This window comes from Aythya marila (genome assembly GCF_965140915.1).
Source record: "Aythya marila genome assembly, chromosome: 3".
Taxonomy (NCBI): Eukaryota; Metazoa; Chordata; class Aves; order Anseriformes; family Anatidae; genus Aythya; species Aythya marila.
Window position 1 is genome coordinate 3,750,614 of NC_139044.1, and position 16,407 is coordinate 3,767,020.

The following is a 16,407-nucleotide window of genomic DNA, read 5'->3' on the forward strand; positions in this document are numbered from 1 at the left end:
GACCTCACGGGTGAGGCTGGCACCAGCAGCTTGCACTGCTCTCGCCAGCTCCACCAGAAGTATTCCTCCTGCCGGATGCCCATTGGCAGAAGTCACAGTGTAGATGTAATTGGTACTACTGCTAAGATGTATTATGCCAATTTGGAGAATTGCTGTAATAAGTGCTGGTGTAACTGCATTTTTAATTAAATACTGCATGCATGTAATGCATATATAACTAGGACCAATATACCAGGTGGAGCTGCTTGATGATTAGATTACTGGTTGGGTCACTGGTCAGATTCCTTATTTATGTATTTTCTTTTTAAATTATATACAGAGTCAAATTTTACCATCGTAAATTACTTCGGTGGTTTTCATGACATCCTCTAGAAATAAACTGAACCTCAGCAAATTCTACTTATAATCAATTTTCCCAAAGTGCAACTCCAGAATGAAATAATTGCTGCATACCATAGTGATGGGAATTTTAGGACTGAAAATAGGTTACATTGCTTAGAAATATTACTCAAATCATCTGAAAACGTAGCTCAGTGCTACAGTCACTCTCTTTCTAATTTTAGACAACTGTGTATTTTTGTTATACATGTCCATTTAATACAATCTGCAACAACCGAGGCTTAGGTTTATTTGATATTTTCCATTTTTGATACTCTGTTGAGAAGTTTTGATGAAAGAACAGGTTTATCTTGCTTAATATAACCTCAACTACTATTAATTATGATCTGCATATCATGAAAGATACACGAATGGTATAAGCAGTTATGTTACCATGGAGCTATTTTTCAGGACAAAGTAGAGCTCGGTATATATGAAAAAAGGCGTGCTCATTTTTCTCTTAAAAACTAGAAGTACAGCAACTTCTATGCCTATTTTGTCATTAGCCACCAACTGAGCACTTGGCACCGGAGCTCTTCCTGGGTTCAGCAGGGCCAAACCAGAGCTGAGATGAAGGCTGGGTGGCATGTGAATCAGAAAACGTAATTTCCCCAAGATCAGCATTCTGGATGTCCCTTGAAGCAGATTCAGGGTGAAACGGTCATTAGCTCAGTCATTTACAAAACATATTGAGAGTAGGTTTTAAATTATTCCACCAAGCTCTACAAGAGCTGCTTGCAGTTTAAATCACTACAGGATTTCATCGATGCTTTCTTTTACATGCAGCTAATTCTGAAAAAAAGCTAAGAGCCACTTTTAGCTGAGGATGGAAAATTAAGATGAACACAGGCAAGGCAGTGAAACTAAGAACCCACGAGGGAGAAGGTGATGGGAAGAACAGATCAGGCAATGACTGTGTGTTAGCTATTACTAACCGCGAGCTACCAAGGAAAATAAAGGCACCTCACTCTGCTCTAGTAAGAAAGCAGACTGGGTATTTGCTGCACATCTTGCTTACAAGAAGTCATTAAAGGGAAGTTTATTTCAATCTTCTCCACCACTGTTTTTTGAACAGGCCCATGCTCTGAGGACCCAGAAAGTTCAAGGGACATCTCCTTGAATCACAAGAGCACAATTACTGAAGTCCTAGTAATTAGATGTGAGATGCAACATCAGCATTTTTAAATGGGCACACCAACTCCAGAAAAGAACTCTCGATAAGTAATAGAAAAAACATACAAAACTTAAATCTAATACATTTCATACTGTCACCACAGCTAGAACAAATTCTTTTGATCTTCCATGTTTAATTACATGTTTACCTCAAAGAACACACAGTGAGGACTTTTATTTATGCATAAAAGAAACATTTAAAGCAGCATATTTTGGTTTAGCACATAAAATCCTAATCATCACTTTGCAGAGGCAAAAAGGAGGAAAAGCAAAATTATGCAGAAAACCTAACAGTTTTTAAAACTATCAAAAAATCTTGCAATATTGGAGGCCAAAGAACAAAAGTTTTTTTGTTACAGAATTAATTTTCATTGTGAACTGGACCATATGCACAGTTATTTTAAAAGCTCCGAAGAAAGGAGCCGAGAAATTTATGAGATATTTAAAAGTACCAGCATTTAAATGAGTGGTATTTTTTGCATATTCCCCCAGAAATACAGATTATTTCAAGAGAAAGATCATTAGTAATGGTATATATTATTATGTATTACATTTATAGTACTTTAAAAGTTGGAGTATAAGTTTTCTTTTACTTTCCCTTATTTTCAAGCAACCAACTAAATACCAACTTTTCTACAACAATGCATTTCCTCATTTGCATTGTTAAGAAACAAAAAAACAGGTTTTTCCTAAAGAAAAAATGTTCACACCTATTGCTATTGGAAATTCTCTTGGCATTCACATAGCTTAATGAAAATGGATTGTCTCAAAACAGCTGACTTGATCTGCTTTATGTTTTTCACTGTGTGGATATGGACAGGTATCACATGGAGCAATTATGTATGCCCCCAGAATGTGCCAGGGCACAGGAAGATAAAATGGTAACATGATACCTGGAGATATGGAAATACAGAGAATCTGAAGAAATGTTTTCATTAACATTATTGCATTGCTTGTATTTTGTTTTACTGTGTTTGTACTGGGCCTATTATGAAGGTCAACCACAGAGGCTCTCCAGCACTACTGCGCAACTGCTGCTCCTAACATTGTATTATTATCACTTCTGCAGAGATAGTTACTCTGCATAAGACAAATAAAGACACAGATCCTCCCCAGAAGAGACTAAAATAATTTAAAGTGTAGGAAGAAAAAGTGATAAAAATCCTTTTAATATTTGAAGTAACAGTTCCAGCAAGAAATCAGCAGTATGAATAACTGTAATTAAATTTAATCTTGGAAGCAATCTTATATGGATACTGTTCAAGGATCACTTAACCTTTTTGCTATGTCATCAGTGCATTTCTAATTATAGAGTGTCTGCTTTCAGATTTGCAGATAGCTTATCTTCTTGTAAGCCCAATTTCAAACATCAAGGTCTTCCTGAGGTCTTTTAAGAATTTTCAGGACAGCTTTCATTTTTTGATAGAAGTAACATATTTTCTTAGCATTGTCTTTTTTTCAGTGTGCATATTTAGAGTTCAATAAAAATGATGGTATATATAATATTTTATATATTCCAAAGTCTATATGCTTACCTCTTTTTCTATTTTTTTTATTGTATATAAATAAGCAAGAATGAATATATGACACAGTGGAATTACAGTAAAGGAAATGAAATTTCTTCGCATGTTATAAAAGACATTTGAGGGGATTCTTTACAGGAAATACAAAAAAAAAAAAAAAAAGAAATTAAAATGGCACTACATGCCAACAGACAAATGATTTATTCCTTAGGTGGACAAAAAGTGGTAAAAAATACTCTCTTGAACAAAAAACAGAAGGAAGAAAAACTGTATTTTAAGTCCCCTGGTGATTAACACTGTCATATCTATATTGGTGATGTATAACTTAAAACATCTGACAATTGCAATGTCTGAAAGTCATGCATACAAAACACAGAGTTAAACTGTATTTCTGTTCAAACCAATGTCGGTATTTCAACTGTTTTGTATTGGATCAGCATTTTACCCATGAATACTGACTCTCGTAATTTGAAAATCAGCAGAAAAATTTGAGTCACACCGAAGTAGGAATTGATGTCATTAGGATTTGATAACAGTTCCATGAAAACACTTATCATTGTTTGTTAATAACTCACAAACCTAGTTTTACAATCTAGGAGAAAAACAACATTCCAAGTAAATGAAAAGACAAACAGAGCATTCCACGGAATTAGGTGAAGGTTTCCTCGAGTGGCATGACTAATTGCAGATTTCCCTAGCAACTAGTGAAGAAATGAAGGGATAATTGTAGCAGTCAGTAAAATAACTAGAAATTATTTACAGCCAAAGCAAAATTAGAATTCATACACACTAAGCCTTATAGTTTACTGCAGCAAAAAATCATAAATAGCAAAAAGCCTTACAAAGAGGAAATATTTGATATTGCTTCCCTAGAGTTGCTTTGCTAAAAACTTATATCATAGGAACACATGAAAAAAAAGCCATCTAATAATACAATTTGGGATAATTCATTATTCCATGACCAGAGTTTTCTGAAGAGAAAGGTACAGTGGCTTCTGTGGGAGAAAACTGTAAAGATGGGAATAATGCAGCCGTAACTCTGGTCCATCTTTGACTTGCTCCTGCAGTATCACAACACCTTTAACCTTGACAAAGTTTCATCTTACAGTTTTAAAGCCCCTTACATACATAACTTACATCTGACAGAAGTTTAATTTGTGCAACCATTTACTATTTTACTTTGTTGAAATAGAACAGACCACCCTGGAATATTTGAAGATTTAAGTCTTATTGACTTTGCAGGAAGAAAAATCTAAGTGCTCTGTTTAAGATAAATCTGATGTTGCTTCTTCTCTGCCTTATAGCAACACAGTGAATTTACATTTTAAAAATCAAGAAGAATTAATATAAAATATAATACATTGAAGAATGATGGTTGAGAACTTTTCTAAAGACTAGAGGTTGCATTTGGAAGTGCTGTGAATTAAAACCTATAGCTGCAGGTGAGTATAAACAAGTTGAAAGTGATATAACTTATACCAACAAATAAGGAGTGAGGGCACCGATTAGAGAAAGAAATTAAATAGAGCATCTGTGTGATCTTTTAGAGTAGAACAGAACCAACTAAGCAGGATTTAACAGTTAGGTAGCTGTTTTAACAATAACCATGTGTCCTTTAAATGTGCACATAGCAAACATACTCATCAACAAAAGGTAATGTTAACTTAATCTGTAAGGCACAGAGGTAGTGTAGGTCAGCTCTCAGATTTTAAAGTTTTCTACCTACATCATTTTTTTTTTTATCAGTATTGCCATATCTGTTCTTAAAACATTCTCACATAGCTTCTTCTACCAGTTCCTTCCCTTATGATGAGAATGTTCTTTCTAAAACAACGGAAAAGCAGTTAGCCCTCACCCTTTTTCCTTTTAGAGGAGAAAAAGTTCTGACGTCTTTTCTGACTTGTATTAAATCACTCATAACATTCCCAAAGATTACTTTTTATTTTAAATGAAAAAGAAAAAAAGTTTCTTAAACCAAACTGGCCGCAGAAGCATTGCAAATGTTTTCATAGCAGAAAACAAAAGCAGAAATGGCAACTGAAGTTAAGGCACATTCTGTGTGTCAATCTCACCCCATTTTGAACCATGTGGTCTCTTTCTATACTCAAAACCAAGCAAAAGATTACATCAAACTTAAAGAAACAAACAAACAAACAAACAAAACACTAAAATAATAGTAAGATAGATAACTGGGACAAATTTAGAAGCGTTTTCACTTTGTTTTCTTTTCTGACACAGGAAAACAAGCATTCTTTGCAATTAAAGCAAACAAACAAACAAAACCAGAAAACAGCTTAGGAAATTTTTTTGTTTGTTTTTGTTCTGTTTTTGGCAGATACTGAACAGTTCCTGGACTTCCACGTAACCTATTTTGCAATCCTAGCTAGCCTATGGTTCTGGCCTCTACTTCTAACACATGAGAAACAGACCAATTCTATGCATAGAAGAGATGCACTTCATTTTTTTTTTTGTTATTATTATTTTATTTATAGTGCCAAACAAGGTCATTAAGCAGGTGAAATATTGCTTCTTTTTCTTTGCTGAAGTATCACTTCATTCCAGCAGGACATATCGAGACTGCCAAGTTAACAGAATTTGTCTCACAGTTATTCAAGCTTTTTCTTTCATACAAAAGTTTCTAATTCAGAAAAAAAAAATTAATAATATGCCCAATTCATTCTGATCATTTGGGGTACATAAGCTGGTGCAAGTTTTTGTTTTAGTAAGATCTGTTGATTATGTCAGATAGTAAAGCTGCCACAAATTCATACATAATCCTGTCCTTAGTTATAAAAATGTAAAACCTTACAGGGAAACAAAGTAATTACTTACGAATCCACATGATTTTCGAAGGAAAGGAGGATTGGAAAGGGTGACGTCTTAAATGCACACTCAGCAATAGCTTCTATTACTTCCTAAAGAATCAAAATGTATACAGTTAGAAATTTTTCTCTAAAAAAACATCTTTTTAGCCTTTGAAGACAGAAAAGACCTAAAGAGTTCTGAAATAATATCCAAACCCCCTGAAAATCATACTCAGACTTTCTATTATAACCTTTCCTGAAAGCTGTGCATATACTTTTGTAGCAACTGAATTTTTCAACCTGATCTGTAATCAAATCTCCAGAATGTTTGATGAGTCTCCAGCATTGCATTTCTCCAGAAATGACTTACGTCTGCCTAAATCAATAGTTTAAATGTTAAATTTGGTCTTTGCGTGGAGTTGTTCCATGCCTGAAGCCATGTCTTTCATGAATTATTTTGCATAATAATAAACATGCTCTTACAAACTTGTATCTTCTAAACATCATCTGCACAAACATGCATCTGTAAAATCCTTTAGTTACTCTGACTCACAAGTTTTTTTGTTTTATTTTGTTTTGATGACAGAAACTCCCTTAAGTCAAAGAAGAGAAGAGAAGAAAAGAGAAGTTATTTAGTTGTAACAGTTGGCTGTGTAGTAATCACCAAATAGGGCTCAGAAATGGAAACTTCCACAGAAGTGTCTTTTTGGTTTTGTTGGAAAATAGCAACTGTAAGTAGAGTAATCATTTGATAACACTAATTTTAGTAGGGTGCACAATACAGTGAAGCACTTGGTATTAGAAATTATTAATGTTTTCCTATTGGAGATCTTTTTTTCAAGATAACGTATCAAATATTGAAGACTTTACTATCTTTGCTGTCAACCTCTGGAGTTTAAAAGACCCCATAATCCTTTTCTGTCCCAAATCATAATGACGACTAAAATTAAAAGGTTTATTTACTTTGAACAAGCACTCTAAGGGGATTCATTTTTTTCACTTTCTCTACTTTAAAATGCTCAGTTCAGAAGTGTAACAGTAAGAAATGCACTTTCTAACTCAAAAGCTGGGCTTCTGGTATGTTCCTTCTAATATTTTTTGAAAAACCCAGGGCTGGGAGTAACACACAAGCCGCCTCAAGATCTTCTGATATGAGCTAGAGTACATACAGAATTTACAGTCTTCATGCAGGTAAAAAAAAAATACACAGCTCAGGCACAGATAGTCATAGCTTTCCTCACAATATGAGAAATTTTTTCTATCAGGTCTAACAGGTGATGAATGACTATATTTAATAAAATGCAGTCACCCAATATTTAAGTGCCTCACATATCACTAACATTCATGTGCTTCAACTAAGCCTTGAGAGAAAGCAGAAAGGCAAAGCATTTACTGGAAGAGTAGTAAATGGTGCAGAAGGCTGGATCACTGCAGGTAGAAAGCTGCGGTTTCACAGCAGCAATTCTCCCATGGGAAAAGTCATTCCATGATGGAGTTATTCCTGCCACATGCTTTCTTTCCAACACCAGTAAATCATTGAGTGTTGGTGCCACGTTACATCAGTAATAATGTGGGATTCTCAAGAACATCTAAGGCAATTTTACCGTTACAAGGGCACAGCAGAGCTGAGAACAGGGTTACAAATACTGAGCCCTCTCACCTAGATGCTTTCCACCCACATCCTGGGTTGTTTTCTTGATCTCCACCTACTTGCACCCCACCTCCTTGCTTATGGAGCTTGAGATGAGCAGCAGTGCAGAGATCAGTCCTGAGGCCTTTCTTGCTCCTACACAGTACCCTAGCTGTGGACTAAATCCATAAAGTTATTTTCAACTATATTCTCAGTTGCAAAAAGGGACAGAATTCAGCATGGGTGGAGAAAATTAGCCTGAAAAAGTAAAACCAGGATGACATTGATGAAATCTGGGGGTAAAAATTTCAGATATTGGTTCAACAGAGTAAGAGGCATGCTGGTGATTCAGTCTTGCAGCGCCTTCAATGTAAATGCAAATTCTCTACGGTCAGAAAAGAACAACATGTTAAATTCCACATTTTACTTCAGCTGCAGAATGACTCACCTGAAACAGGTCTCCAAGGTATATGTAAGTACATATGCACAGATTCCTGGTTGTGGCATGAAAAATACCCTATAAGATCACACCCTTGCAGCAGCTCACAGACCGCAGCTGAGAAAAACCTCACAGATTTCTATGTCATGAAGCCCAGTAAAAAGCAAACAAACAGGAAAAAAATAAATCCAACACTAAAACCCCCAAAACAAAGCCCCAGAAACATAAGAATGGGTAGTACATATTGCTTCTGTGCTCACACTTCTGAAAGCCTATCTGAGGCTTTCTCAGCTGACACACAACTGACAGACTGAACAGAAGCCCTGTGTGCTGTGGTCACACCGAACACATGACCCAACAAATGATTCAGCACTGAAGACCCAGTGATCACTCCGAATTGATTCACACACTTCTGACACATTATTTCGCTATCATTTTGCTCTTCCTAAGTCAAGCAGCACTCTTTGAGTGTTCAAAAGGAAACCAGCAGTCAATACATTTTTACAGTTTCTATGTGGAGAAAAAATGTGTCCTACAGTGACAGATGAAATATCCCTGAATTGGTTTAAAACCCCTTCCAATATCTCTCCTGCAAAAATAATGCCTAGAGTTGGACACCTAAATAACCAGGATGATTACAACTGTGATTCTCATTCCTGCTAATGCTCTTTTTAAGAATTAGATCAATTTTGTTTTAAATTCCTGCTCGTGGCCAAAGGAGTTGAGAGCTATCTTCCTTAATTAAAGGACTTCCAGCAATCAAACTCTATGCATATAAACATAAATGGTTTTCATCAGATTCATGACAAAGTTAATAACAAAAGTGCAAGAAGGTTGTGTTTTACATTTTCCTGTGATTAACTCAATCAGCGGAGAGTTAGAGAAAGCAAATTGACAAAAAGCAAGGGGATGCTCTGGTGTGAGTGAAATTTGGTGTTTTGTCCGTGTAGTAGTATTGTTATTTTTTTCTTCAAGGTAGGCATTATAAGACAAAAAAACATTAACTCATGCTTCAGTGTGGGAGACATGCCTCAAATTTTAACTGGTAGAAAATCTGCATCTATCACCTGTAATACAAGCAAATTCAGAAACGGACATTTTTCCACATCTTCTTGCACAGGGAAGTCTAGAAATATATTTCCAGGGCAAGTTAGTGTCTCAGATAACCAAGAATTATTTCTTCAGACTTCAAAAATGATATCTTGATGTATCATTACAGGCTGTGCTAACTACCAATATTGAAACTATAGCAAAACACCTCCATCCCATTCCTCTAACATGTCAGATCAAAAACGTCTTTGACAATAACAAGGTAACAATTTAACGTTATTGCTAGGGTAGAGCATCTGCCTTTTATTATGGAAAAGGGAAATGGAAGATGACATTCAGAAATACAGATGATAGGTTTGGGGTTTGAATGGCATTAATAACCCCTCACATCCTCCAAAACTACTTATTTTTATTTTTCATCCTCTAGTGCTTCAGATCTGATCCCAAGTATCAGGGATATGTGTAATCACCAAGAACCTCTTCCTCTGCGAGGTTCGAATACTGCAACTTTTCCAGTGATCCCCCACATTCTCTGAAGTCTCCTCTTAACTTATTTTTACTCCTACACTTTTGCTCCCTTCCACCTTTGCAGCAATGAATTTGTCATGCGTTTTATGTGAAAGAAACCACCCTGGCTAAACCCAATCACGTCAGCATGCTGCGTTGCTGTACCTTGAAGGATATTTCAGTCGTCATAGTGAAACCATGTGTAATGACCGGCTCTTCTTCAGCTGTTCGTCCTTTCCAGCAGTCCAGCTCCACACAGCGGCAGCCTGACAAAAGCACTTGCCGATACATCTCCACTGATGAGTTACCGGCCAGCTGTCCAGCTGAGACAACATAACGAGAACATGAAAAAAGAGAAGTCATTTCGGGCCTCAGGAATAAATACAAATAATCTAATAATAAACAGAGTTAGCAGCATCTTTTACCCTTGGCTGACAGGAATACCACTCAAAGGCATACAAAAAGCATAACAACTTAATGGAAATGACTTAGGCAGAGTCAATGTCATGGTTTGCATTCTGCCATAAGTTAAACTGCTGTGAGTGAAGAGAAACAACTGAATTGAAGCAAGTACAAAAACTTCTGTTAGACAGAATTGACACAAAATAAAATAATGCATTAGTTCTGAAAGACTTTGTTACCCTTTGACAAGCAAAGTGAAATTCAGGGGCAACTCAGGACAGCAAGAGTACATTTCTAATAACATGCAGTGTTTAGTGCAAGATAAAACCAACCTCCTGCACAGTCACTAATAGTGCCATCACTAGGTCTCAAATCTATAGTTAACACTCTAATCACTACTTTCAGTTGGTCGGTAAAATTTCCTGATGTGATACTCCACTATGCAGAAAGAAACTTAATTAGACTACCAACTTCCAACAATGACATAATATAAATCAAAAAAATAAACATTGAAAAGTCAGTTCTTCCCAAACTCAGGAAGTATTAAAACCCAAACAAATCCAGATGTTGCATTCAGGGAAGGATATCCAGCCAGGGTATTTTCATCCGCTTCAGCAGGTTTGGTTCCAGTCAGATGGATACAAATTTCTTTGAGCAGAGAGGCAGAGATAATGGAAGAGTGGCTTAGTGCTTGTTTTAGATGTGAAGAAAATGGATGTAGTTTCCTGCTTTCTAGCAGACTTGCCAAGAAGGTCTTTATGGATTTCTTGAAGGGCATTCACTTGCTTTTTAAGGAGGCAGTGAGTTCATTTATGCTAAAGATTCTTTATTGACAGGAGTTGCATAAAACACTTCATCCAGACTGGCATATAATATAGCACAGATTAATCCTTGCTTTACTCTCTTTAGGTTTTAAGTTGGAACCTGTATGTTCTGGTTTGCTTCAACGAGTAGCATTGGTCCGCTTTCTCTGTGTTTTTACCTTCTGCTATGGACTGTAATAGAATAACTTTTCTATTGGAAAATTCCTGTTTATCATGCATGTCTTATGCATGAACTGGATCATAAATACTCAAATGCATTAACATTTTTCCTACTGAAATCTGTAAGGTTTCTCAGCACCTGCTGGAACTGACGGGAAACGCGTAAATAACACAGCTTGGCCGCTGCTGGAAGGTTCTGAAAATCCAAATGGAGTCAGCAAAGCTACAATGTGCCTCTTGTTTTACTTCATTTTTTTTTTGTGTGTGTGTGTGCTTCTCCTCTGATTAAGGCAGATTATCTTCACTCACACACTAACCCTTTTTTGTGCAATCCCAGTGTCTGGGGTAAGCAGAGGCTCTTTTTCTTTGCAGGACACAAATGACCATGGGCACGGATCAGGGTACAACAGCACACATTTCTGCGTACTCATCCCTAAGCATCTGCTTATGAAAACTTGGCTGTCGTTATATGGGTCCTTTGAGCTTTGCTGCCTGAAAAACTGCATTCACTTTGAACTCTATTTTCATGTTCTTCGTCTTTTCCCTCAAAGCATATTGAATTTTGATTAACAAACTATTTTATGATTAACAAACTCTACTATACCTCCTGAGAGACGACTGGCTCTTACTATTGCTAAGTATTTTGGACTACAAGATCCATAACCTTCTAAAGTGCTTAAGTAAATCATGACATGCATTGCTTGTCATGTAACACTTTCCCACACTACCTTATTAATAAAGCTCGGTACTTTTGGAAGGATTTCTGCTCAGAGTAAGAGGATATTTAAGCTCCAAAACATTCAGTCACGAGAAAGATTCCCAGTCAGGGTGAAAAATGCTAGCAAAGGTTTTAATAGTCTCAATAGTTTTTATTATTTCTAAAACATGGATCATTAGAAATGTTTGCTTAAATCTTTTTGTATGTCTATTATTTATAAACTTCTGCCATGTGAATCTCTATTTGTATCCATTCCAAAATATGCTAACAGAGGCATTGAAGGGAATACTTGCAGAATGACATGTTTAATATCCCGAATACAGATCAAAATTTTAATACTGGCAATTAGAAGCATTATGTATCCCCTTCTATAATACACATAGCATCTACAGTAGTGCCACAATATTTTTATCACCTTATGCTATATTGGATAAAGAGAAACAAATTCTGACAAAAAATAACTTTTAAAAATGTATTGGGGCAGCTCATACCTGACATGTAACAGGACACTAAGGTCAATGAGCCTGTGCTCATTTACGCATGCTGAGAATATGAGCCATGTTTTCCCATATAGAGTATTTCCAAACTTCTATAGCTTTAAGTGACTCGTTTCTCAGCAAGTCCACTCTTGTTGGGTTCATTTAGCACTGTTTTTACAAACGCAAGATATTTGCAATATTACATGGACTTAAAATTTGATTGATTTTAAGACATGTATCCTCCCCAAACAGGGGAATATTTAAATCCAGGTGTTTGTAGTCACTTGACTTCTTCATTACTCTAGAAATAGAAGCTGCTCCTGCCACCTCACCCACCCACGACACCATGTTCTCCCAGCATGAGGTGCCTGCATACTGCCTTTGCCCTGCACACTTGTGATGCCAGACCTCATCTCGTCTGGGAAGTCCCAGAAAATCAGACAGCGCTCTGGAACATATGTCATAGTTTGCAACATGCAAACTCAGAGCCCTGTACTGCTGGGAGTCTGGCTCTGGACTCTAGCAGTAGCAGAAGGTGTTAGCGTCAGTATTTTTAGACACCATACATTTATCTGAATTTATTCTCCTTTTAAGGTATTTTGCCACAAACAGGACAGTTGAATTAGACCCCACGATGGTGTGATGTATGCTGCTGCTGCTTGTATGTTAGTCAAAACAAGGCTCTTGCCCTACATGTTGTTATTTTTAATGCTCTCTCAGATCTGATCAATCTAATGATCTCAGATCTGATCAAACTTTTTTTTTTTTTTTTTTTTTTAATTTAACCTTTATGTTGACCTTTGTTGCTACTGGAAGCAAGGTCCCTCTAGAAACGTTAGTGTCACCTGCTGATTTGGAATATAATAATGAGTTCTTCCTTAAGGATATGATTTAATTGACTTTTTCCCCTCCTTTTTACATGGTTTCCACTCACTTTAAAAAGTAGAAACCCTCGCACTTGGGGTATGGCTTCTGAAAGAGGGAACTGGCATGGGTGGGCATGTACCCCTTTGGACAATAAAAAGGTAAACTGACGTTCAAGAGCACATATATGAACATTCATCTGTAAAAACTGGAGCAATCACTGAAAAACTTGACAGAGCTGGAGATCCAAGAATTTAATTAGAAGTCTGCTTAACTGAGTACTCACCTTCTCAGAAAAGCAAACTGTCTCAGAGGAAGATGGAAGAGAGTGTTGGGCAGATAGGAATCACCAACCCACAGAAGCTGCTGAACGTATGCCTGCAACAGCAGACAGCTGTATATCTCTGTACACCGATAGCCCATTTAATCTTAATCTCAGCTAATCTGACTCCAGATGGTGACACATCATAAGTAAAACCATCAGGCTGTCCATTTAAGGTAGAAAAATAATCTTCATTACTACAATGTCTACTTATTCAAACTTTAAGTAGCTTTTTCTGCCCCGTCTTTGAACCAGCGAATGGGTCAACAGGGCCCATATCCCTCCTCCTGACCAGAACTCCTCCCCAGCTCACCCTTCTTCTCATGAGAGGCAATACTCTCTGCACAAGTGCACAGGGATTTATTTTCAGAGCAGGGTACCAAACTGGGGTCATGCAAAGTTACACCTAAGACGTTCCACACAGATCATCTTCTATCTTCTGAAGTGACGACAGCTTTCCTTCCACTAATTTATTTCTTTTTCAATGGCTAAAGTTATTTCAACACCGTAACTGTGGAAGCTACTTCCACAGTTGCACTGAATAGGCCTCAGCAAGCAGATAGTGGTCTATAGCTTCCTTCCTGTGAGGCAAAACGATCACGTTCAAATTCAATTCACTTCTGGAAATTCAGCCCTCTTCCCCGACGTTACACAAGTTTTTATGATATTCTGAAGGAGAATCATGAAAAGTAGCAACAGCTGGATGGTAAAACAGGACAAAACAAAACAAAACAAACAACCACCACTATGCTCCTTCTTACGCCTTAGCCCTTGTGCTAAGATAAATTGTGACCCCAGTGTCATGAAAAAACTCATTTATCTATCTCAGATGAAGCAGCCAGCCAAAACTGCTCCTCCTCTTGTGAGAAGCTCATGCTCAGACATAGGCATTGCCCAGCATTCCTTCCTTTCCATATGGTGTTGTCATCTTGGAGACTGGAGATACTGTTTTGGAGGCTTTGAAGGTGAGGAAGGATTCAGGGAAGTGTTGATTGCAGATAATAAGCAACAGCTATGACTGAGGAATCACTGGGAACAGAAAAGCTGGAGGATGGTACAGGAGAGGCCATAGCAGCAATAAAGGACAAGAACACGCCCCTCATGGGATTTTTTTTTTTTAGAGAGACCACTGAAAGTACAGGACTGTAAGCAGGAGGGAAGCAGATGCTGAGGGCGAGTGGGATAGTCCCATGCTGGCTACATACTCCAGACTGATAGCTCTGCAACCTATTGCTGCTATTATTGTTCCTTTTATCCAAAACCAAAATGTGTTAAAGACTTGTGATTTTCATATTTAGCATGTCACATATACAACAGCAAGTTGCAAAGCCATCAAAGTGTGTAATGCTGATAATGATATATAATCATCATTTGTCTTTGGTTTTGGGTGCTGCTAAAAGAAATGTTGCAAAGTCACTCCCCACTGTGACAACAGCAGTAACCTGAGGCAAGACTGGTGAGAAACCAGAAGAAAAGCAGAGTTATATATTAAGGGCTCAAAGGAGTGAATAAAAAATAAATAAATATGACACCAGTGACAGGAAATAAAAGTTTCCAAAAGTTGGCATTACTTTAAGCTAGCCTAGGCTCAATGTAAATCATTTCTTTCTTGATGGGGTTTTTACCTTTGTTCTTAAAAATTACATTTCCCTAAGAAAGCAGTAACACTTCTAAATAAATAATCAAGACTTGATGTACTGCCAAGGGTTTCTACTAAAGGCTAGGAAAATGATCAGGGTAATTAAAAATAAATTCAGAGTGTGCACATGTTTCTTTTTATGTTATAATGCTGTTTCTTTGTGGATGTTTTTTCTGGGTTTAAAAAAAATAACAAAGCTAGAAATAATTGGTAGGGTATTAAGCACAGTAAGAATAAAGTATTACCAGTCTGAACGCTTTTCTTATTTTTCCTAATAGTTATTACATGACTAATTTCTATTTCACAGCTCCAGTAAGGGCAGAGGTGTTACTGAAGCTTCCCTTCCAAAGCCATAAGCACTTCAGCAGACCCTTTGAAATCTTCTTGGCAAAAAGAATAGTTTGTGACCATTAATTTCATAGATTTCAGCTGAATTAAGTCCTTGTTGGAACAGCGCAAATGGTAATGTGATTGTTGTATCTGGTCTAGCCTCAAAGCAAAATCTAAGGCTGTCAGTTTTTGTAATACATGGATAAAAATCACATCATTAATCCCACTGTCAGCCAGCTGCCACATGCTTACTGAACGAATGAACCCACTAAAAGGCAAGGGCACATGTTTCGTGCCTCTAAATGTGAAAATACACGCTCTTAAATGAATTTTGAAAGAGATTCAAACTTAGTTTGCCATATTCCCTGAGTTTACACTGATTTACTTCTCTCCAATTTTCTAAGCCATGAATTTTATGTTAAATTAAGTCTGAGGATCATATTTTGAAATGAAGTTTCTGCAATTCTTTAGAAACGAAGGTGAAGAAATCTGCAGATGCTATCTTAGATGATTTGAAGACTTTCACATACAAATCAAATTGAATTTGGACAGTTTCATCAAGGCAAATGTTCTTTCTGCTAAAATAATTAAGTATTTTATGTTATCTATGCTGTGATTAAAAATTTAGAATGGGTTGGACAAATCATGAATTTCTATCCTTAATTCTTTCTTTTTTTGGCTTCTGTGTTTCTAGACCTTTAGAACGTGACTCTGCCCTGATCAGCCCTGAGAAAAATCTGTGATATGGTACTGGCTATAAATTCATGCTGGTAGAAGGAAAGGCAGTGTTATCTCTTTAGACCAAATTTAAACTGCACCACCTGCCCTCCCTGTGGGCCTATTCTTCCCACATTTGTACAGCTTTACTGTTTCCTTCCAGAAACTCTGTATAAGGCTGCAGCATTTGGCTTAAGTGGGTCCTAATCCTCACTGACAGAACAAAGTCCATACTGGACACAAGGCCTGCAAAGTATTGTAATTAAAAATTGTTTTTGCTTTGGAATGTCTGCACTCTTCCAAAGAACATAAATTTCTGCATATTAGAATCATAATTTAAAAGTGGCCACACTGACTTTCATTTTTTTTTAAATTTGGAGAAACAAAATAGCTGTCAAACCGAATACTTATACAAGAAGTTTTTGCACAAAACACATTTCACAGCCAAG

The 16,407-nt window shown here is 36.8% G+C and overlaps 1 protein-coding gene across 3 annotated transcripts in view; it reads right to left on the bottom strand.

The window, feature by feature from the left end:
* PLCB1 (phospholipase C beta 1) overlaps nt 1-16,407 on the bottom strand; it is a 373,718-nt gene that overhangs the window by 102,439 nt on the left and 254,872 nt on the right. For all 3 annotated transcript variants that reach the window (XM_082757582.1, XM_082757583.1, XM_082757584.1), the window contains exons 11-12: nt 9,670-9,827; nt 5,907-5,989 (exon numbers count right to left, since the gene is read on the bottom strand). In XM_082757582.1, the coding sequence (XP_082613708.1) occupies nt 5,907-5,989; nt 9,670-9,827 (241 nt within the window). The remainder of the gene's footprint in view (nt 1-5,906; nt 5,990-9,669; nt 9,828-16,407) is intronic.